The sequence below is a fragment of the Heterodontus francisci genome, chromosome 15 (genome assembly GCF_036365525.1).
Source record: "Heterodontus francisci isolate sHetFra1 chromosome 15, sHetFra1.hap1, whole genome shotgun sequence".
NCBI lineage: Eukaryota > Metazoa > Chordata > Chondrichthyes > Heterodontiformes > Heterodontidae > Heterodontus > Heterodontus francisci.
In genome coordinates, this window is record NC_090385.1 from 34,565,171 (window position 1) to 34,588,450 (window position 23,280).

Below are 23,280 nucleotides of genomic sequence, written 5' to 3' on the forward strand. Positions count from 1 at the left end.
TGACGCACAGCCATTTTCAATCCCACTAGCTGTAAGAGGACAGGAAACATGTCTCCATGCCAATTAGGGGCTTTCCCACTTGAAAATTGCAATCTGAATCAGCTTCCCAGAGGATGCAAGGTTCAAACCCAAAACCAGATCTAATTCCTGTTTCCTACCTCCATAATGAAAATCCAGCTCCAAGTGTTCTCTTGCAATTTGCTTTCATATCTATCTTTGTATCGTCAGCAAATTTATATCCAGTACACTCGGTCCCTTCATCCAAATCATTAATATAGATTGTAAGTTGATGAGGCCTCACCACTGATCCCTTTGGCACCCCAACCTGAAAATGACCCATTTATCCCGACACTCTGTCTCCTGTCGGTTAGCTAATCCTTTATCCATGCTTATATACTAACCTCAACACCATGAACTCTTGTACAGCAACATTTTATGTGGCACCTTATTTTATGTCTTTTGGAAATCCAAATACAGTACATCTGCTGGTTCCCCTTTATCCACCCTGCTTGTTACATCCTCCGAGAAATCCAATAAATCTGTCAAACACAATTTTCCTTTCACAAAACCATGTTGACTGTGCTTGATTTTATGACTATTTTCGAAATGCCCTGCTACTACTTCTGTAATGTATTCCAGCATTTTCTCAATGACAGATCTTAGGCTAACTGACCTATAGTTTCCTGCTTTCTCTCTCCCTCCTTTCTTGAATAGAGGTGTTACATTTGTGGTTTTCCAGTCCACTGTGACTTTTCCAGAATCTAGGGAATTTTGAAAGATTGCAACCAAAACATCTGCTGTCACTGCAGCCACTTCTTTTAGGGCCCTAGGATGTAGGCCATCAGGTTTGCATTTGTAAGAGAGAATAGAGTGCAAGTAGTAGAGTGAGTTATATTTGTAAGAATCACTATTTTAATACTTTTGAACTTTTCTACATTTGGAGCAGTTGAGTTGTTTTAGTTTGTTTAAACTTCCTTCTCCAGTGTTTCTTTCTAGAGTCATAGAGAGCACACTGAATATGCTTTGCTGCCTCTGAATCTGGGCAACACTCTTAGAAAATCACAGTATTATAGAAAGCACGTGTTCGTATCTGGGCTGTCCTCTTCAAAAGACCCTTGATCTTCATACATTTAGAGTTCCATATAGAGTTTTAAAGTCCAGTTCCCCCCCCCTTACAGCTTTATCAGAATGCCATAAAATAGGTTCATTTCTGGAATATAATTCAGAAGCATAGAAGTTATGTTAAACTTGTATGAAACATTGGTTAGGCTATGTTCTACTCTGGCCTCCATGTTACAAAAAAAGAGGCATTGGAGAACGTGCAAACAAGATTTACAAGGATGATACCAGAACTAAGAGTTTCTCACTGTCAGGAAAAGCTGAGCAGGCCGGGGCTGCTTTCTCTAGAAAAGAGATGGCTGAGAGACAGTTTGATAGCGGTGTTATGTAAATAAGATGTCCCCATTTATGGGGGAGTCCAAAACTAGGGGACAATAAGATAAGATGACCTCAAATAAATCCAATAAGGAATTCAGGAGAAGCTTTATTTGAAAAGCGATTATAATGGAACTTGCTACCACATGGAGTAGTCGAGGTGAATAACATAGATGCATTTTAGGGGAAGCCAGATAAGTACTTGAAGGCGAAAGGAATAGATTAATATATTGATAGGGGGCAATGAAGTAAGATGAGGGGAGGCTCATGTAGAACATAATCATTGGCTGTTGGGCTGAATGGGTTTTTTCTGTGCAGTAAATACTTAAGATGTCTGGAAAAATACTTTAAAACCAAGCATTGAAGAAATTGTAAATCTGCTTTATAGCCTTGTTCCTAATGCTGATGTCTTGGCTATCAGTGTATTCACAACCTCTTCTCACCTCCCATCCCCTGTAGCTACTTATCAGATCCAGAGGGCATCTGTCTTTGTACCAACTGGGAAGAAACATAAAATCTAATGCATTTGTTGTTACAGGTGTCTTGTCAAAATTTGATTATAAGCCTAAAATTAAACCTGTTGCTTTTCCAGTGCTCATGATCTTACAAGATGGGACTTGTTTGGCAGTAATTACAAACTGCTGAAGATTGGTATTGAAAATGGTGATATGCCAGAACAGGTAATAAGTTTATAATTTTATTTTAAAACTGCAAGTATTGAGTAATACCAAATTACTTTATAATGCATTTTATTTTATGATTCAGTTGTAGCAAGTATTTATAAACTATCTTATTGTAAAATCATGTATATTTGCTTTTTAGATTGTCATTCATGCACTACAGTGCACTCACTATGTAATCCTTTGGAACCTAGCCACAGTTTCTGAAGGCAGTTCAACAAAGGTACGTAAAAAGACTTTGTTAATTGTCTCACATATGCAAATATATTAAAGCTTAAATAATGTGGTATGCATTAAAATATCTTTCAAAATAAAGGATAGCCCTGAAATTCCAGTGAGGTCAAAGGGAAGAAGTTGTTTGAATTGTCAAATCATGGCATGGATAGTTGGAGTGGAGCCCAGATCTGGATTTCCTGCCTGTTCAAACAGTGTCCCAAATCCTGATTGATGAGGTTGTGGGAGAGTCTCCATTGCACCTTCTGAAGACTTTGGGAACATACCCAAGCTACCCCAGAAAATCCATTCCTTGAGAATTGCTGAAAATAAAGACATGTTGTCGAAGCTAATACAAAGGGCCCTGTTCTTTGCAGACAGAAAGAACGTGTACAAATATTGCACCTGTTTCAGCTGAACAAAATAAGTGACAGCCATTCGCTGGTTCATTCCTCTGGACAATACCTTGATCAAGCAGAGTCAAGCTGCCTGGTTTAAATTTCAAACAAAGCTTGGCAGTTAACTGTCAGTCACCATAAACTGGTGCATTCTCCATGGCAATGCCTCGACCAATCAGAGTTCACTTGCCAACCAATCAGCACTCTCTTCTCATGCAGTATAAGTTGTTTTCCGTTACATTGGTTATTCTTGTGGAATTGTCCTGATGAGTGCAAGATGTAAAGCTTCAACATGTCTCTATTTTCAGCAATTCTCAAGTTCTGTGCTACCACACGACTATTAAAATCCATTCCATTGTGTTATTCCCAGCCTAATCCTGTATGGACTTAAAGAAGGTCCCAGTAAGGTTTAACAGTAATCAAAACAAAATGCTGAAAAGGTCAGGCAGCATCTATGGAGAGTGAAACAGAGATAACATTTCAGGTCGATGATCTTTTATCAGAATTGGAAAAAGTTAGAGATGTCATCTCTAATTTTTTCCAGTTCTGTTGACAGGTCATTGACCTGAAACTTCAACTCTTTTCATTCCACAGATGTTGTCTATCCTGCTGAGTATTTCCAGCATTTTCTCTTTTTATTTCACATTTCCAGCATCCACAGAATTTTTTTTTGTTCCAATAAGGTATCACAGTTTCGGTAATGAATCTTGGAAAGGATCGATTATCTTAAAATTATTGACCACATTTCCCTTCAGGGAAGTTTTAAATAAGTATTATATCCTCCTCTTTGGGCTTTGCATTCTACCATTTGAATGTAATGGTGCTCACATTTTCCAGGCAGCAATCAGGGTGGGCATGTCTGGGCCTGGAAATGACTATCTCCCTGCCGTTGGCTGCAGTTTGCTCAGAGTCCCACCCTGCTGTTCTTCTGGTGGAACAGGAACCCTGAAATTACAGACCCATAGTTTCAAAACTTATGGACTACCTCTTACTTGTTGAGATTGAACTTCAATGTGAAAATGTTATGGAGTATTAACTGTTTAAAGCACTTTAATTTCATGTGCTATATATAGGAGTATTACCCACTGGTAGCTACTCACTAATTTAGCAGATACTGTGATTGCAAAGAAGATTCAGATTTTTAAATTGCAGTACAGAATTTATCCAAGAAACTAGTAATTATAGTTTGGTCCTTTTGGTAAGCATTCAGTCCATATAGAGTTGTGCTCAGCCCCTACATTGAACTCCTTGTCCAGTGCTAGTCACCAAGATACCAGGGAGAGGTTCGAGCATTGGAGGTAGATAGTGCCACAAGGCTGATTCCCAGCATTAAATATACGAGTTACAAGGAAAAACTGAGCTTTCCATCTTGAGAGGTAATTCTGTTGAGATGTAGCAGATAGTAAAAAATTATGGAAAGGGTAAATTGGAAAAAATATGAGAGTAGGAAAAAGGGGCAGCAGTTTATACTAGGCAAATGTAAGTCTGATATTGGCAAATTTTTCTTCACACAGTGATCGGGCTTGTGGGTTGAGTTTTGGATTTACTTAGGAAACAATTGAATATCTTAATTATGATTATTGGATACTTGGGGCAGGCCCAATGGCCACTCTTTGAGCTTTCCTTCATTATATTGTAGTGTCACCCTGGTGACAGGATTGCCACACTCCTACTGGTGGTGGCACACTATGAATGCAACGGTGTCTTCCAGTGTCGCCACCATTCTGTAATACTTGAATGCAAAATTATTTACTCAAAATGAGTTCTAGGTCACTTTGTGAAATGATGGACAATACCAGGACTGCTTACTTGCTTCGGAATTGTTGACAATAACCAGATCGCTCTGAAGAAATATTAGAAATTGCCATATTATAGTGGACAATATTCAAGTACTTCACACACACACTTAATATCGTCAACAAAAACGTGTTTGTAAATGTGTAAAAAAAAAATCATTTTCACAGGTGAATTACTAAATTTACTATTACCAGTAAAGTAATTTCTCTATTTTACAGCCATCTACTGAGAGCTGCCAGTTTTATTTTGTGCATCTGAAAGTAGAAATGTGGATATTTTCAAGATACATCAATCACCAGTCACACAATAGTGAATAGAAAGAGAATGAAGTGCTTTGAGATCATGAATCCCTACTCAAGTGTCACTTTTCTAGTACTCCAACATACGTCATAAAAATTTTAATATAATGATGCATCAGGAAGGCCATTCAACCCTTTTTATCCATTCTGTTAGAACCTAAAATCCTCAATTGTGGTATGCAGTTGCTTCATAAACAAAACCAGTGTTTTCACCTAATTCTCCATCCGGAAATCCATTCCATGTATTGTTATTTCTAATGTTATTCATTTACTCTTTAAGTATGAAAATTTAATACAGTTCAGTAAAATTGCAATAATTGTGACAACTTACACTGATTGTTACGACCGAGGTGGGAGAAGTGCATTGTTTATCCTCGTCCCACTTCTCCACTGGTCACAAATATATTTAAATTTTCTCACTTACCGATACGGTCAATCATATACTGTGTTTTTCCCAGAATAAAACACACCAACCAGGTTTTTTTAATAAACAGCAAAATTACCAGTTCATTTTAAAACCAGTTTTAACCAATAATGAAGTAAAACATACGCAAATTGAAATATTAACGCCCCCTATTTATCTTAGCCCCGCACACACACACACACACATCCATACCCATACATGCACTCGGTTAATTAGAAAAATGAAGGATTTTTTTATAGCACTGATGCACAGAAAACAGGGGAAAAAAACACTTAGGTGGAATACTTGTCCTTGGTTTTGGTTTGGTATCCCAAATGCGTATAGGCAGCTGTCTTTGGGATCTTCCTAGAACAATTCTTTCAAGGCGATATTGAAGATCAGTTTTTGGGTAGGCTTTCCAGGAAATGTAGCTGCAGAGGCTTCAATAAGTCTTCGAGCAGAAATGCAGCAACAAGGTTTCAGTTCCCGCACATTCAATACGCAGGGTTTCTTCAAATACAGTTGGAAATAGGAAACTGACACACTGTATGCAGGATTTCTTTTCAAGAGAGAGAACAGGGTCTTCTTTTGGCAGGCAAAATCAACTGTCTGTTGTAACAGTTCAAATTGAAATCAAAAAAAGTTCAGAAGGCAAACCTCCTGATCTCTCCAAGTCTTGACCTGTCACTTCTTAGTAAACATCTCCCCAAGTCAAAAACAACCCCTGCTGGGTCATTATCCACAGACAGGTGCCTTCCAGTAAGACCTGTTTACAAGCCAAATCCAGGAACCTTCTGGTGACTTTTTAAAAAGAAAAACCGCAAAGCTTAGCATCTCTTCCAGATTCCAGATGAATCAATGTCCATAATTCAACTATAAGTCCTTAAAACATATTTTACAAAAAAAAGTATTCTCAACATATAGTGAGTGAAAATTCCATTGCAAAAATTCACTGTACAAAAGTGATTACAAATATCTCTACAGCATATACTTAACATTTGAAGGTATTCGTAAACATACATTTTTCTTTCAGGAGCAGCTAATAATGTTACGAAAACAAATGCGAGCTTTCTGCCAGATCTGCCAGCACTACCTGACGAATGTTAATACAGCTGTTAAAGAACAGGTAATGAAACAATATCTTAAGCGTGAAAGCAGCCACACATTTTCATCGACATCGCTGTTCAATTATAAAAATTAGGATTGTGAATACTTTCTACAGTGGCAAATCAATACTGGATCACACTAAAGGAGATGGCGCATTCAATCTATCATCCGCTCCCAATTCACCATTCGCTTAACTACTTTGGATCATTTCTGAGGAAAATAGCGTTTTCATTAGCCTCACTCGCACACAGTTTGAGAGATTTCAAAAGAAATTTGTCTCCCATGTTAACTTTAATTTTCTGTGGTCATGTGATCACTTAGCAGCACTTAATGTGTGGCTTGTTCATTTTTTTTCTAGTGGTAACGGCAGTTATTTATTATTGGTTTCCGAAAACACAAGTCCATTGAAATTTAAAAAAACCATAATTGTTAAATCACTCATTTACATTCACATTCTATTTCTTTTATTTTTTTTTTTATTTAGAGATACAGCACTGAAACAGGCCTTTCGGCCCACCGAGTCTGTGCTGACCCAGAACCACCCATTTATACTAACCCTACAGTAATCCCATATTCCCTACCACCTACCTACACTAGAGCAATTATACAATGGCCAATTTACCTATCACCTGCAAATCTTTGGCGGTGGGAGGAAACCGGAGCACCCAGCGAAAACCCACGCGGTCACAGGGAGAAGTTGCAAACTCCGCACAGGCATTACCCAGAATTGAACCCGGGTCCCTGGAGCTGTGAGGCTGCGGTGCTAACCACTGTGCTGCCCTAATTAAAATTTATAAATGCACATTGACATGTAAATTTTGACTATTACAGCCTGCCAATAAGAGAAATTAAGAACTGAGTTTGCTCCTTTTTCTTGTTACTATAACTTTTTTTTAAAGCAACAATAAATTCAATTATAACAACTTTGCTATAGTTACTTTAAAGTGCTGGTATCAATACTATTTCTTACAGCACATATTCATTGTATTTTAAAAGGATTTTTGTAAAGCTTCTTTGTTAAAGTAATTGTAAGGAGTGGTAGTTTCAGTAATAAGTAGTTTTTCCCTCAGTATTTTTTTCTTCCCTCCTTTCCAGTACCCAAGTGAGCTGAGGCCTTGAATGTTGGCTAGGTATTTGATCGTGCGGCGTCACAGTTGAGCTTGATTTTGTTTTCACCCAGTGTCCAACTATGTGCAATTTCCAGTAGTCATCTCTGGAAACCCATCAGGCACGGGAACTCTGGTTGATTTACTTTTTCTCGCCTTAGTCTGGGAGAACTGAGGTGTAAATAATTTTTTTTAAATATAATTTTGTACGCGCACAGTTCTGTTTGCCATACTTCATGATTTAGTCAGGCTTGGTATGACAATTTTCTCATGTCAGGTCCAATGCCTTGGATAATACCACAGTACGTCAACCACCGCAATGCTTGTAATTATTTACCTTGCAGTGCAGATCCCCCAACAGTACGTGCCTCTTCATCTCCCATCTGACCTGACTTGTTCTCATCTTTGTGACATTACTGCTCAACCTCCAAACCACCCTGCTGCTCTTCCTAATTGGGCCATTTAATTTTTTTTAATCCTGGGTCTTACTACATGGTGCAAGGTCCATTCCTTTTATTCCAATCTGTACCATGTCTTTACAGCTCTGCCCTGAACCCCAATTCTAAGCCCCACCGCACCAGTATCTTTCTTTATGAAATCAGAGATCAGTCGAGAAGGGGACACAGAGCACTCTGGGGAGGAGAGAGAGATAGAGAACGGGAGAGACAAAAAGGACAGGGAAAAGAATGTGTATGTGAGGGAGCGACAGAGACCAAATTTATGGACATGATTGACAGTGAGCAATACCATGGAAGATCAAATATATTAAAAATCTTGCTTCAAAGTGTCAGCTACCTCTTGTTATACTTTCCTTGTCACACTCTTCTGACTTTGAGAAAGGGCTGCCTAAGTTCTGCTAGCTTTCTGTTTACACTTACATGCAAATTTCTGTCACACTTGAAGACAAGTATTTTTTAAAAGCTAATAAAATCAATAATTTCCAATGTATGCTGAAAATTCCCCATCAACAGAAAATACTTTTCAGTTGGTTAACAAATAGAAAACAGAGGGGTTAGGGCTAAGAATGTTACTTGGGTTGAAGAGGGATTGGAAGTGCTATACACAAAGAGTTGGTGCTGGTTCCATTATTGTTCATTATATATAGGTAACTAGAGCAGAGCGAACAGAGTGTTGGAATTTACTGACAGCCAAAATCCCTACTTTCCTGCTAACCGTGAAAAGGATGGGCATTGGTTAGCTCAATGGATAATCGCTTTCAGATGAAATTTTGATGTGAAGTATTAGTTAATGCATTTAGGAAGGAAAAACAAGGAACAGAAGTATACTCTAAATGGGAAAACACTACCGAGTATAGCTGAACAAAGCAACTTGGGGGTTCAAATGCATAATTTCCTGGTGTGAATGCAAGCAGATAAATAAGTAGAGGCCAAAATCATCTTGGGATTTATAAATGGAACAGAGAGTATAAGACACAATTATGAATGTTTAATGGTTAAGCCATAGAGTTTTGATTGTCCCATTACAGAAAGGGTGTTAAAGCCACAATGCAGATACAGTGTCACTTCACCAGGATGATGCCAGAGGTGGGAAACTGTAGTTATAAGTAGAGACTTGAGATACTGGGACTATTTCCACTGGATTAAAGAAAGCTAAAAGGAATTTTATTAGAATTTTAAAAAAATTATTAAGGATTTTGATGGGGCGAATATGGAAGGACTATTTCTTATGATTAAGGAGACAGCAACGAGGAGTCATAAATTTTAAATTGTCGTGGAGAGTAAGGAGAGAAGATCGGGGAAATACTTTACAGAGTAAATAGTTGAGGCAGAAATTATTTACTATCTTAAAGGGAAAAGTTGATAAATATTTTGAAGCGGGGAAGATGTAGTGTGATGCGAAGAGAATATAGCTAAGGAATTAGTTTTAGTTTAGTCTAGAGATACAGCACTGAAACAGGCCCTTCGGCCCACCGAGTCTGTGCCGACCATCAACCACCCATTTATACTAATCCTACACTAATTCCATATTCCTACCACATCCTCACCTGTCCCTATATTTCCCTACCACCTACCTATACTAGGGGCAATTGCTAATGGCCAATCTACCTATCAACCTGCAAGTCTTTGGCATGTGGGAGGAAACCGGAGCACCCGGAGGAAACCCACGTAGACACAGGGAGAACTTGCAAACTCCACACAGGCAGTACCCAGAACCCCCCTCACAAAACCAACACAGACATGATGGACCAAATGGCATCTTTATATGCTGTAAACTTCTGTGTTCAGAAAAAGAAAATAATCTGATCTCAAACCGTCCCTAGAGTCTGCATAAGAACATTTAGCTTATAATTGATAGGGAGGGCAACACCTTGTAGCCTTAAAGGGGCAAGTTTAAGTTGTTATTGGGCTACATGATATAATGCTTCTATCTTTATAGACAGCATATCCTCCAACTTGCAGTAGCAGTGGAGGTATTTGTATGTATGCGTTGTCCCTCCTACCTTTTTAGAGATTGCTACAAGGCACATTTTTTGATGAACACATATGGGGAAATACTTAATTTTACCTCTCTTACAAACGCACTAGTTTTTCTATAAGATGCATTTAATTAGTGCAATGACTTTATGTTCAAAATAGAATCAGTAACTTTCAGTAATTATTTCTGTTTTGTTTTGTAGGCTTTCACTATCTTGTGTGATATTCTGATGATTTTTAGCCACCAGATTGTGTCAGGTGGACGTGAAGTACTGGAACCTCTGGTTTACACTCCAGATTCGTCTCTACAGTCAGAGTTGCTCAGCTTCATCTTAGACCATGTATTTATTGACCAGGATGAAGACAGCCATAGTACAGGTGAGTGATGCTGTTTTTCATGCACACTTATCTATACCAATCTAGTGCAGTCTGTTACTTGAAGACCTTTTTTCCATAACTCCCTAAATAATGAATGAATTTTTAAACTGAGAAGTTTGGTACAGAAGGAGTTTGTCCCAAGTTCAACTTGTTGATATGGGTACCTAGTGCTCTTGAAACCTTAGCTTTGCTATAATACTGTTCTGTCTCTTTTTGGGGGGAAAAAAACTTATTTTGGTTTTGTATACATTTTTAGAGTTGTCATCGGGTACACTATTTGTATCATTTAACATCGGACAATGCCAAATCTACTCAGTTATGTGGTGTATAGTTTAATTGATGTGACGCAACACTAGTAGGAAGGAGAAACATCAGTTGGGGAAACAGAAATGGGTTTTAAAAAAATGTGAGGAATTCGCAGTAGCTGCAATGCTGGTCATTAGGCTTCACTGAGATCCTAGTGACAGCTGCATCTGACTTTTCTGGATGATGGATAGTGCTAAGGTTGCCAACTCTGGTTAGAGGTATTGCTGGAAGTTTGATCGCATGGTGTTTGATCATGCAGCACTTGTCCATAGTTTGAAAATGTTACTACATTTACCTTGTAACAATTGAACCCCTTGGAGTTGAGTATCATTCCCCGTGGCTTCACACAAGTAACTGTCGTGTGACAAGTTCAGTGAGCAAGTGTAAAAAAGTACACTGACACAAACGACAAATGTGAAATGTAAACTACTTTTCTCCCTAGTTGATAGCAGTGTCCTGGACATTAATCTTCCTTTCTTGGAGACTCCCAGACATCCTGAAAGGTTGGATACCTTACCATAACCCTAGTCTCTACCCACCATCCCTGGGTTAGAGAGAAGACATGTCAGCCAGGGTTCCTGCTCCTGATCAATAACCAGTGAGCTTGGGAAAGAAGCGGAATATCATCCAGACTTTCTGCTCCTACCAGTGACAGTGGGAGAAAAGCAGCCTATGCTGCTGCTTCTGATCACTATCTTGCTGGAAACTGCCAGTGAATTTCAGCCAGAACTAGATCAGGGTCAGCTGTTGCATCTCAAAAGGTGAATAGCTGAGGCTCACATATGAATAATGAGCACCTGGGTAACATACAAGTAGGGGGAGCAAAGAGCCAGGTGGGGAGGAGATGAAGGGGAAACATAATGCGGGGAGGAGGAGATAATGATTAGGGTAGTGCATGATGAAGGAAAAAATACAATGGGGCGACCAGACTGGTCTGGAATGCGCTGCCTGAGAACGTGGTGGAGGCAGGTTCAATTGAAGCATTCAAAATGGAATTAGACAGTTATATGAAAAGTAAGAATGAGCAGGGTTATGGGGAGAAGGCAGGGGAATGGAATTGAGGTAATTGCTCTTTCAGAGAGCCAGTGCGGACATGATGGGCTCAATGGCCTCCCTCTGCACTATAACGATTCTGTGACTATGCTGATTGGGGATCGGGTGAGGAGGGGATAAAGGGGCTTGAATCCAAGGGCGGCAGAGTTGAAACCGAAGGTGGAGGAAGGATTCGCAGGTAAGAAATCAGAGTTGACCAAATTTGACTCCATCAGTAACTCACTGAAATTACACTGGTAACTAATAGTAATTCTGGATCTTTGTCCCCTTATTCCCCATTCACCCACCAGTGGAAACAACTTTTTACTATTTATCCTGTATAAAGTCCCCAGGTTTCACATCCCTTTACTCGCTGCTCCTGTCTCAGCATTGCTCCCACTCACCATATTGCTGTTTCTTTTGCTACTCCGATGATTCTGCAGGAAACACTGGACCACGTGTCAATCCTGTTCCGTTGTCTCGCTCTCTTTCCTTAACCCCCCCTCCCCTTTGAGTTCCATTTCCTCCTCCAGTCTCCGGTCACCCTCTCCCTCTTTACTCCTGCCCCAAGCACCTGTCGCCAATCACCTGAGTCCACCTACCCCCAGCCCAATCTTCTGCTCCCGAGTCCCTCTTCTGTCTATTCGAGCCAAGCCACACGCTTCTTCCTGTTCCATCTCTCTTTTCTACATGTTTCTCTACCAGCCACTTCTGTTTATGGTCACCCCACTTGTCAGAAATGACGTAATTCACCCCCTCTTCCCAATATTCTTCAAGTGGAGTGTGCATGAGGCTAGTGGGGGGTGGGAGAGGGGATACTGGGCTTAACCAGATGCTTCATCTGCAGGAGTATCAGTCAAGGTTAACTGTGGTGGGGAGGGGAGCTGGAGATTTCAGCTGGTGATCTTCTAAGAGGGGGAAGGCTGTCTACGTGGCAGGGGGTGATGTCATCAAGCAGGAGGTGGTTTCTCTTTGGTAGACAGTGATGTCACCCAGCAGGGTGTGATGCCTGCAGCTGCAGCAGGCAATTTTAAGGACAACGTTCTATTTTTTCCCCTGGTTGCTAGCAATCATGTCTGCTGCTTAATCTTTCATTCTGGGAGGATTAGAAATCCTCGGTGACTCCCAGCTTTGTCACTGTTAATTCATGGGTATTCTTAACTATTGCCTGTGTTTTACAGATGGACATCAGGATGATGAAGCTAGTAAAATCGAAGCTTTACATAAAAGAAGGAACCTTCTTGCAGCTTTCTGTAAATTAATTGTATATAATGTGGTGGACATGAATACAGCTGCTGATATTTTTAAGCAGTACATGAAGGTAAACATTTCTAAACTTTGTAAAATAGACCCTCTTTTGATTGTATGAAGTTTTGCATGCAACTGAGCTGCTAACAAAGCAGGGGAGGTATATACCAGAGAAAAAGTGGCTCTGGGGATAACTTAACTGAACTGTGAAAAGAAAATTGAGAGAAATGGGTGTTTTTTTAGGCGAAAGTGATATAGGGATTTGAGTATAGCATGCTTTTTAAAAAATAAAATTGGAACTGGCCAGTTGGATCGCAAAGGTCTTTTCCATTTATGTGTAAATCTGCGTTCCTATAATGGGTGACTTTGTATTCTTGAACTGTAGGGTATTCCACTGCTGCTTGGTCCCTGTTAGCATTTCTTTGGGAATAATAAATGTTTACTGAAAGAGAAGTGTTCCAAATCCGAAAGTTCCATGCAGTGTTAAACTATTGCAAAGAGTTGTTAGAAATTGTACATCTTGGACCCAATTCTCTCAACTTTAGTTGTCAGAATTATTAAATAATGAATCTATCCATAATGCATACTAAATTCACGATTGTTTGCACTTTAGTATTACAATGATTATGGAGATATCATCAAGGAAACAATGAGCAAGTGCAGACAAACTGACAAAATTCAGTGTGCAAAGACCCTCATACTTAGCTTACAGCAGGTAAGATTTTAAATCTCTTTGGAAAAAAAAGTTGGACTACAAATTATGAAGTACTCTCACAACAAACAATATTCAGGGCACAACATACAGGGAGCTTCAATGGATGACATTAAAACTTAGTGCATTGAATAAGTCAATAATCCTGAAAGATGAAACTTCAGGGAGTTCTTTTAGGGGCTATTATTTTCTGAGCACAAACTGGTAGACATCCATTTCTGTGTTATGATTTTGTGATAATCTTCCATAATTTCTCAAATTTGTTGTTTTTGAATGAAGAATTATGGTGTAGTGACAATGTGGACCATTGTATTAGTATAAATTATGTGCATTTATGTGTTATATCTGCATCTTCATTTTCCTGGTTTGTGTTCATATATTTGGAGTAGTGTTCTTCAGTGTCCTAACCAAAGAGCTGTTTCTAAAACCCATTTGGTTTTGGTTTTTGATAATTGGGACTGTTCAAAAATATCAAAGGTTACTGATTTATTTTTTGCGTGCAATAATCCGGTCAGGCTAAGTGAAGGATAGAGTATAGATGTAAAAAGCAAGAGAGAGAGCAAATAGTAGGAAAATGTTTAAATTTAGTTCATGAATAAAACTTCATTATCATCAACTAGTTTGTTCCTTTATTTTTTAATATATTACATATTTTCTCAGCATTTTTATGTGTAATTGAGAATTACTACTACCCCATGCATATCATGATTTTTTTAAATTCCTCACAGTTGTTTAATGAGTTGGAACAGGATCTTGGACTTAATTTTGATCGAACAGCTCCTGGTTTTAGTGGAGTTAAAGAACTTGCTCGACGTTTCTCACTAACATTTGGCTTAGATCAGCTAAAAACCAGAGAAGCTGTAGCAATGCTGCACAAGTAAGTCTTTGTTATCTTGTATTTAAAAATGATTTTCTTTCTGGAAGACATGGTTTCTGGGTGAAAGGAATAAAGATCAAAAAGCACGGCAACAAAAAAAACATTCAGCTGGTCAATAACAGCTTGCGTTTGTATAGTGTCTTTCATAGTAAAAACATCCCACGGTGCTTCACAGGAGCATTAACAGATAGAAATTTGATCCTGAACACAAAGAGATATCATTGCCAGTCCAGGAGCCAGTGGAGGTCAGTGAGCACAGCAGGTGAGGGGAGAACAGGACTTGGTGAGAGTTACGATACAGGCAGCAGAGTTTTGGATGAGCTCAAGTTTAGGGAGGTGGGAGGATGGCAAGGAAAATATTGGAATAGCTTGGAGGAAACCAAAGCATTGATGAGGGTTTGAGCAGCAGATGAGCTGAGGCGAGGGCAGAGACGGGCAGAATTAGTTGGTCGTGGTGGAGAGAAAATGGGGTTGGAATCTGAGCTCGGTCAGGTCCACTCCTTCCACAAACTATTTACAGTATATCCTTTCATGGACTTAAATACCCAAGGGGACATTTTTCATAAATACACATTCTTAAAGGTAATCAAATAGAACTACAGCATATTTATCCTCCCCTATATTTCCACAGTTCACGTGAGCCTGCTGCTTTCTACAGTCATTTACCCCAGTAGCACCAATACCATCATGTCCTGTGGAGTGCTTAATCAGCTGTCAGTGCCTCTTCTCTATAATCTATGATCCCATTCCTAACCAAATACAGTATTTATCCAGCTCATTTTTGAAGATGTTAATTAACACAAATTCTTAAATGTTTTTGCTTTGAATTGATTTCATAATGCCAGTAATGGAGTTTATTGCTTACTCTTTCTCAAGACTTGTTAATTTTTAGCCTGTGCCCTCCACTTCAATGCTTGAAGGCTAAATCCAGCTGGCTGCTGAGAGGCATCGATAGCAGATTTTGCATGCAAGCACAAGAATTAATTTACTGAAGGGAATGACTCTGGTGAACACTGTTTAAATTTTAAAAGTAAAATACTACAGATGCTGAAAATCTGAAATAAATACAGAAGATGCTGAAAATGCTCAGCAGATGTGGCAGCATCTGTGGAGAGAGGAACAGTTCAATTTTCAGGTTGACAACCTTTCGTCCCAGAATGGAAAACTTAAGAGGTATAACAGGTTATAAGCAAGGAAAGTGGATGGGGTGAAAAACAAAAAGGAAGGCAGGAGAGATTAAATAACTGAAGAAGTCACAGAAGTTTGTAGCATATACCACAAAACACAAGAGATCTAGTACTGAGCTCTGCGGAACCCTACTGAAAACAAAATTCTAGTCCACAAAAACACTCATCGACCATTGCCCTTTGCTTCCTTTCTCTGTCAATTTTGGATCTTGCCACTTTGCGTTGGATCCCGTGGGCTTTTACTTAAGTGACCAGTCTGCCATGTGGGACCTTAGCAAAAGCCTTGCTAAAATCCATGTAGACTATATCAAATGTACTTCCCTCATTGGCCTTGTTAGCTCCTCAAAAAAATTCAGTCTTGTTAGACTCGATCTTCCCTTAACAAATCCGTGCTGACTGTCTTTGTTTAATCCGTGTCTTTCTAAATGAAGATTTATCCTGTCCCTCAGAATTTTTTCCAATACTTTTTCCACCATTGAGGTTAGGCTCTCTGGCCTGTAGTTACTCAGTCTGTCCCTTTCTCCCTTTTTAAACAATGGAATAATGTTGGCAGTTCTCCAGTATTCTGGCACCATACCTATAGCCAGAGAGGTTGGAAAATGTTGGTCAGAGCCTCCACTATTTCTTCTCTTTCTTTGCTTAACAGTCTGGGATGCATTTCATCCGGACCTGGGGATTTATCCATGTTCAAAGCTGTTAAACCCCTTAATACTTCCTCTCTCACTGTGTTAATTTCATCTAATATTTCACACTCCTCCTCCTTGAATTTAAAGCCTGTATCATCCCTCTCTTCTGTGAAAGCAGATGCACAGTATTCATTATGAACTATTTCCATATCCTATACACACAGGTTACCATTCCGGTCCCTAATAGACTTCGCTGTTTCTTGAGTTATCCTCTTGCTCTTTATTTACTTTAAAAACAATCTTTATGTTTTCCTTGATTTTACTTGCTAGTATTTTTTCATGCTCTCTCCTTGCTTTCCTAATTTCCTTTTTTAATTTCACTACTACACTTTTTATACTGCTCTAAGTTTTCTGCACCATTGAGACCTTGTATCTGTCATAAGCTTCCCTTTTTCTTTTATCCTCTCTCTTAAGCCCGTTGACATCCAGGGGGCTCATGATTTGTTAGTTCCAGTCTTTTTCTTTAAGGGAACATGCTTGCTCTGAACCCTCACTATCTCTTCTTTCAACACCTCCCACTGATCTAATACTGATTTACTTTCAAGTAGTTGATTCCAGTTCATTTCAGCTAAATCACATCTCAGCTCAGTAAATTAGCTTTTCCCCAATTGAGAACTTGTATTCCTGGTCTATCTTTGTCCTTTTCCATAACCACCCTAAATCTAACTGAATTATGATCACTTCTACCAAAGTGCACCCCAACTGATACCCCTTCCACCTGCTCAGCTTCATTCCGTAAAACTAAGTCCCAAACTTTCCCTCGCTTGTTGGGCTTACTACATAAAGGAGTTTTCCTGAATGCATTTTAAGAATTCTGCTCCCACTGTGTCTTTTACACTAATTCTATCTCCGTTAATATTAGGGTAGTCGAAATCCCCTGCTATTACTACCCTTTTTTTTGTACTTCTCAGTGATTTGCCTACATATTTGCTTTTCTATCTCCCTGTGACTGTTTTGGGGGTTTATAGTACACTCCCAGTAGTTTTTTGTTCTTCAGTTCAACCCATATGGCCTCGTTTGATCTTTCATTTCATTCCTCCCTAACTGCTATAATTGTTTCTTTGATCAATATTGCGGCCTCCCCCCTCCAAAAGAGATGATGGTGCAAGCGAAATGGAGATGGTAACGGGACAAGTAAAGAAACAAAAGATGGATCTAGAGGAAGGTATAAATGGACAAAGCAGAGTCGTCATCTATAGCTGCTGTCCAGAAACAAGAAATAATGGGGGAAGAGTTTATCTAAAAAATGTTGAACTCTGTGTTAGGTCAGGAAGTTGTGAAATGTCTCATTGAAAGATGAGGTGCTGTTCGTTGAGCTTCATTGGAACTGTGTAGAAGGCCAAAGACAGAGGTCAGGTGAGAGTGGGCGGAAAATTAAAATGACAGGTGACTGGAAGCTTGGAGTCAGACTTGTGCACATGAACGGAGGTGTTTCGCAAAGTGGTCACCCAATCTGCGTTTGGTCTCCAGTGTAGAGACTACATCATGAGCAGAAAATACAATATACTAAATTGAAAGAAATACAATTAGATCACTGTTTCATCTTGAGGTTTGGGGCCTTGGACTGTGAGAAGGGAGGAGGTATAACAGCAGGTGTTGTATTAGCTGCACTTCCATGGGAAGGTACCATGGGAAGGGTAGAGTGTGTTGGGAGTGATTGAGGAGTGGATTGGGCTGCTGCAGAGGGAATGGTCCCTTTGGTATGCTGAAAGGGGAGGGATGGGTAAGATGTGTTTGGTGGTGGTATCACACTGAAGGTGGTGAAAATGGAGGAGGATGACTCGTTGAATGTGGAGACTGGTAGGGTGCAAGGTAATGACGAGAAGAACCCTCTCATTCTGGGAGAGAGGGGAAGGGGTGAAAGCATAAGTGCAGGAAATGGAACTGGTATGGTCATGGGCCCTGTCAACCACAGTTGGCTAGGGGAAGACATATTGAAAGCAGTGAAGTTGGCATCATTAGAAAAGATACAACAGACAGAGAAACTGGGAAAATGGAAGAGAGTCCTGCCAGGAAGCGAGGTGGGAGGAAGTGTCGCCCAGTCTTCTCTCTCTGTCCAAGGCCCAAAACAGTCCTTCCAGGTGAAACAGCAATTTCTTTCTATTTAGTATACTGTATTTGTTACTCACGATGCAGTCTCCTTTACATTGAGACGAAATGCAGATTGGGTGACCGCTTTGCGAGTGCTTACGTTCAGTCCACAAGTGTGACCCCATGCTTCCGGTCACCTTTCATTTTAATTCTTTGCCCCACTCTGGAGCTGTCCTCTCTGTCCTTGGCCTCCTGCAGTGTTCCAATGAAGCCCAACTTGAGCTCGAGGAACAGCACCTCATTTTTTAATTAGGCACTTTACAACCCTCTAGATTCATGGAGTTCATCAATTTCAGATCATAACCTCTGCCCATTATTAATTTTTGTTTTTGGATGCCAGCTGTTGGTGATTCTGCTTTTCCTACTTACTTCTGCTCCAGACCCATTCTTTTGTTTCTTTACTTGTCTCTACCATCTCCTTTTGCCTTGCACCATCATCCCTTTTGTTATTTCATCTCTCCTGCCTTCCATCTTGTCACAGAGCTTTCTTTTTGTTCTCCCCGCACTGCCCCCCCCCCCTTCCCTGCCCCTCTATTTGCTTCAAACCTGTTGTATCTCTTAACTTTTTCCAGTTCTAAGAAATGTCATTAACCTGCAATGTTGTCTGTTTCCCTCCCCACAGATGCTGCCAAACTGCTGAATATTTCCAGCATTTTGTTTTATTTTCATTTTAAGCTAGTTCAAGATAGTCAATTTCTGTTGTTCAAAATGTTTTGATTTTGCAGTGAACTGCTCCAGCCTAGTATGTTATCTGAAGTTTGTAATAACTGAAAGTATCTTCTTAGCACACACAAATGTGGTTTAATACCTTATGTCAAATTCAGTACCCTAATTGTATTTTAATTATGTGATACTTTGAGAATTCATTGGTTATTTTCTAATTTTAACTTGTTTGACAATGAATTTGCAGAGATGGCATTGATTTTGCCTTCAAGGAACCCAATGTAAATGGAGAAGGGTATCCCGCTGTGAATTTGGCTTTCCTAGATATCCTGAGTGAATTCTCTTCTAAACTGCTCAGACAAGACAAGAGAACGCTGTAAGTACAGTACTTGTGTGTAGATGCAAAATAACAAACTCTAAAATGGTGTTCAATATTGCTTTAAGTGTAAAAGTTTGTTATTTTGTAATGCAGTTTGACCCTTTTTGAATAACTATTGAACAGTGTGTTTTTTCTAATTTCAGCTATGTTTACCTTGAGAAGTTTATGACTGAGCAAATGGTGTTACATAGGGAAGATGTGTGGCTTCCGTTAATATCATATAGAAACTCCTTACTGACTGGTGATGATGATACTATGTCTGTTGTCAGTGGAATTAGCAGCAGAGGCTCCTCTGTAAGAAGCAAGAAAACAAAACCAGCAACAGGCAAACGAAAATTACCTGAAGGTAATGTATTAGCATGACTCTTGTAAATAAATCATACTGCAGCCCTTATTACATTTCCAGGATGTACATCAAGAATGGAAATTGGATGCATCTATCTGCTTAAAAAAATTATACATCAAATAAAGGTGACTGAAGTGTTTACGTAAATGATGCGCCTTGTACAATTTTGGTTCTTTTAAATTGTTCTTTTCCACAGCATAGCTAATAGCAAGGAATTCTATTGCGCCTTTTTGTCTGAATCTGCTAGCAAGTCACATCAGTACTTTAAATATTAGTAGATGTTCAAAAAAACTTTGCGTGCAACTTCCTTTCTTTAGATAGTGCCTTCCTTTTTCAAAATGGGCATAGTAAACTTCAAGGAACTGCTGAGCTAAATTGCTTTCTAACTCACAAACTGATTCCCCATCAGGTTCTCGATTCATTTTGGGATCTGGGCATCGCTGGCTCGGCCAGCATTTATTGCCCACCCCTAATTGCCCTTGAATTGAGTGGCTTGTTAGGCCATTTCAGAGGGCAATTAAGAGTCAACCACATTGCTGTGGGTCTGGAGTGACATGTAGACCGACTAGGTAAGGATGCAGATTTCCTTCCTTAAAGGGCATGAGTGAACCAGATGGGTTTTTATAACAATTGACAATGGTTTTATGGTCACCATTAGAGTAGCTTTTAATTCCAGATTTCTTATTTTTATTAATAGAATTTACATTTCACTATCTGCCATGGTGGGATTCGAACCCATGTCCCCAGAGCAATAGCCAGGGCCTCTGGATTACTAGTCCTGCGACATTACCACAACGCCACCACCTCCCCTAACTGTTCATGCTTGTTGTTGGATCAGGATAATTGTGTCACCCCTATGAGATGGGCTAGCTTAGCACAGATCAGGGACCGAATCTTGGGCATTTCTAGACTGCATGCCAACTATTAGACCTACTTCTGTGTCATCACCTTTGATTAATACTGTGCTGCCTGATTGCTTGTCTGAAGTCAAGTCATGAACAAGCCAGAACATTTGCCAGTTGACTGAAATAAAAACAGAAAATGCTGGAAACATTCAGCCGTTCAGGCAGCATCTATGGAGAGAGACCTTTCATCAGAACTGAAGCCTTGTTGGCTTCCAGGAGGAATTTTACACTTCAGCCCTCCAATTTCACCCTTCTCTCCAGTTTCTCACTCAGGCTAAAACAGAGATGATGCGCAATGTTGGTGTCCTGTTTGACCCTTAGCTGAGTTTCAAACATGTATCAGCAAGACAATCTAATTCCATCTCGACAACATCACTTCCTTACTTACCCACCTTCTCCTTCGCCCACCACAGCTGAAATATTCAGTCATGCTTTTGTCACTTCCAGGCATGACTCTCCAAAACTCTTCTCAAAAGACTTCTGATCTGCACCATACGTAAATTCCAAAACTCACCTAAGACCCACTCAGCACCCATGATCTAGCTGAGCTTCAAAGCTTCCTAGCTCCAAACAGATTGACTTCAGAATCCTCATCCTTGTTTCCAAATATCTCCATGGCATCATCCCGCCCTTTCTTTGAACCTTCACAACTTTACCTTTAAACTTGTATCTTTGCTGTTCCAATTGTGGCTTGCCATGTATTTTTCCTGTTCCAGTTTTTGACTCTGTTCTGTGCTGGTACAGCCCTGGATTCTGGAACTTGCTTCCCAAGCCCCTGTATCTTGTTCCATCCCTTTCCCACCTTCAAAAGTATTCGTAAAGCCTTCATCCTGTCATCTACAAGCTTTCAGTCACTTTTAACTTTTCTTCTACTGCTCAGTATTTGCATTCCTTTTATCACGACTTCTATTCCTGCTTAGTGTCTATTTTTTCTGTATCTCCCACTTTTTATGGAGTATCTTGGATGTCTTTTTATGATAAAGGTGCTATGTATTTAATTTTTGAAAAACCTTCATAGGAGTGTAGATGGCCAACTTCCTTTTCAAGAAAAGATCATGTTGGAAGCTCTGTACCCAAGTACCCGCATTTATAAAGCTGCCTTGCCAATTCATTAATTCACTAAGAAATTCTAATTTTCAGCCAATTAGAATTTATTAAGAAATTAAAACAAGAAAATTATAACTGATATTGTTTTGGCTAATTTCCATCTCTTTTTCTATCCTCTCCTTGTTGTGGTGTGATTTCATGGCTGTCAGGAGCCCCTCTGATACTTCACCCATATGGCCATTTTTCTTGCGACCCAAAACGAAAAGTGTCTATATTATGGCCCACAGGCCATGTGAGGCCATGCAACAGCGTGCAATGCTTCTGAGTTAAGTGTATGGATGTTTTGGAAAACGTTTGTTTGTGTGTTCAGTTTCCATGATGCTCCCCATTGCCGTGATGTAGCAGTTGATCAGGTGACATTTAATGTATAGCAGTGCTTTGAGGCGAAAAGAGAGCAAGACCAAGAGGCACACAGAGGGAGTGCTGTAGACTTTACATTTTAAACCTGTAGTAAGAAATATAGGTGCTTTGAGACAGCAGTTGTTTTTAAAAAGGTACATGATTAATGCAGAGCAAAGTAAGTTTCTCACAAGTGAGGGTGAAATAGAAAATAACAAGTGTAGAACAAGAGCATGTCCATTCATTTCTGTTTTAATACAAAGTGAATCATAGAAATTTACAGCACAGAAGGAGGCCATTCAGCCCACTATGTCCACACCGGCTGAAAAGGAGCCATCCAGCCTAATCCCACTTTCCGGCTCTTGGTCCGTAGCTTTGTACTTTACAGCATTTCAAGTGCATTTCCAAATACTTTTTAAATATTCTGAGTGTTTCTGCCTCTGCCACCCTTTCAGACAATAAGTTCCAGATCCCCGCCTCTGGATGAAAAAGTTTCCCCTCGAATTACCTCTAAACCTCCTACCTCTTACCCCAAATCTATGCCCCCTGGTTGTGGACCCCTCAACCAAGGGGAATAGGGCCTTCCTATCCACTCTATCTAGACCCCCTCATAATTTTATACACTTCAATTAGGTCTCCTCTCAGCCTCCTCTGTTCCAAAGAAAACAACCCTAGCCTATCCAATCTTTCCTCCAGTCCAGGCAGCATCCTCGTATATCTCCTCTGGACCCTCTCTAGTACAATCCCATCTTTCCTATATTGCGGTGACCAGAACTGCATACTCCAGCTGATGCCTAACTGTTTTATATAGTTCTGGCATAACCTCCCTGCTCTTACATTCTATGCCTCGGCTAATAAAGGCAAGTATCCTATCTGTCGCCGTGACCACCTTCACGGATATGTGGACATGCACTCCAAGGTCGCTCTGTTCTTCAGCACTTCTCAGTATCCTATCATTTATTGTATATTCCCTTGCCTTGTTAGCTTTCCCCAAATGCATTACCTTACACTTCTCCGGATTGAACTCCATTTGCCACTGTTCTGCCCATCTGATTAGTCCATTCTCTGATCGTGATTTTGGCATTTTCTTTTTGTTAAGCATGTGAAGGTGCTGCAAGAGTTGAGAGCTGCTATTATTTGCCTAATAGGAGT

General features: G+C 39.8%; 1 protein-coding gene across 4 annotated transcripts in view; it reads left to right on the plus strand.

The window, feature by feature from the left end:
* The window catches only part of stag2b (STAG2 cohesin complex component b), a 180,602-nt gene that overhangs the window by 133,045 nt on the left and 24,277 nt on the right, over window positions 1-23,280 (plus strand). For all 4 annotated transcript variants that reach the window (XM_068047378.1, XM_068047375.1, XM_068047377.1 and 1 more), the window contains 9 exons: window positions 2,027-2,114; window positions 2,257-2,337; window positions 6,258-6,350; window positions 10,076-10,250; window positions 12,770-12,909; window positions 13,450-13,551; window positions 14,277-14,425; window positions 19,300-19,428; window positions 19,575-19,777. In XM_068047378.1, coding sequence (XP_067903479.1) covers window positions 2,027-2,114; window positions 2,257-2,337; window positions 6,258-6,350; window positions 10,076-10,250; window positions 12,770-12,909; window positions 13,450-13,551; window positions 14,277-14,425; window positions 19,300-19,428; window positions 19,575-19,777 — 1,160 coding nt within the window. The remainder of the gene's footprint in view (window positions 1-2,026; window positions 2,115-2,256; window positions 2,338-6,257; window positions 6,351-10,075; window positions 10,251-12,769; window positions 12,910-13,449; window positions 13,552-14,276; window positions 14,426-19,299; window positions 19,429-19,574; window positions 19,778-23,280) is intronic.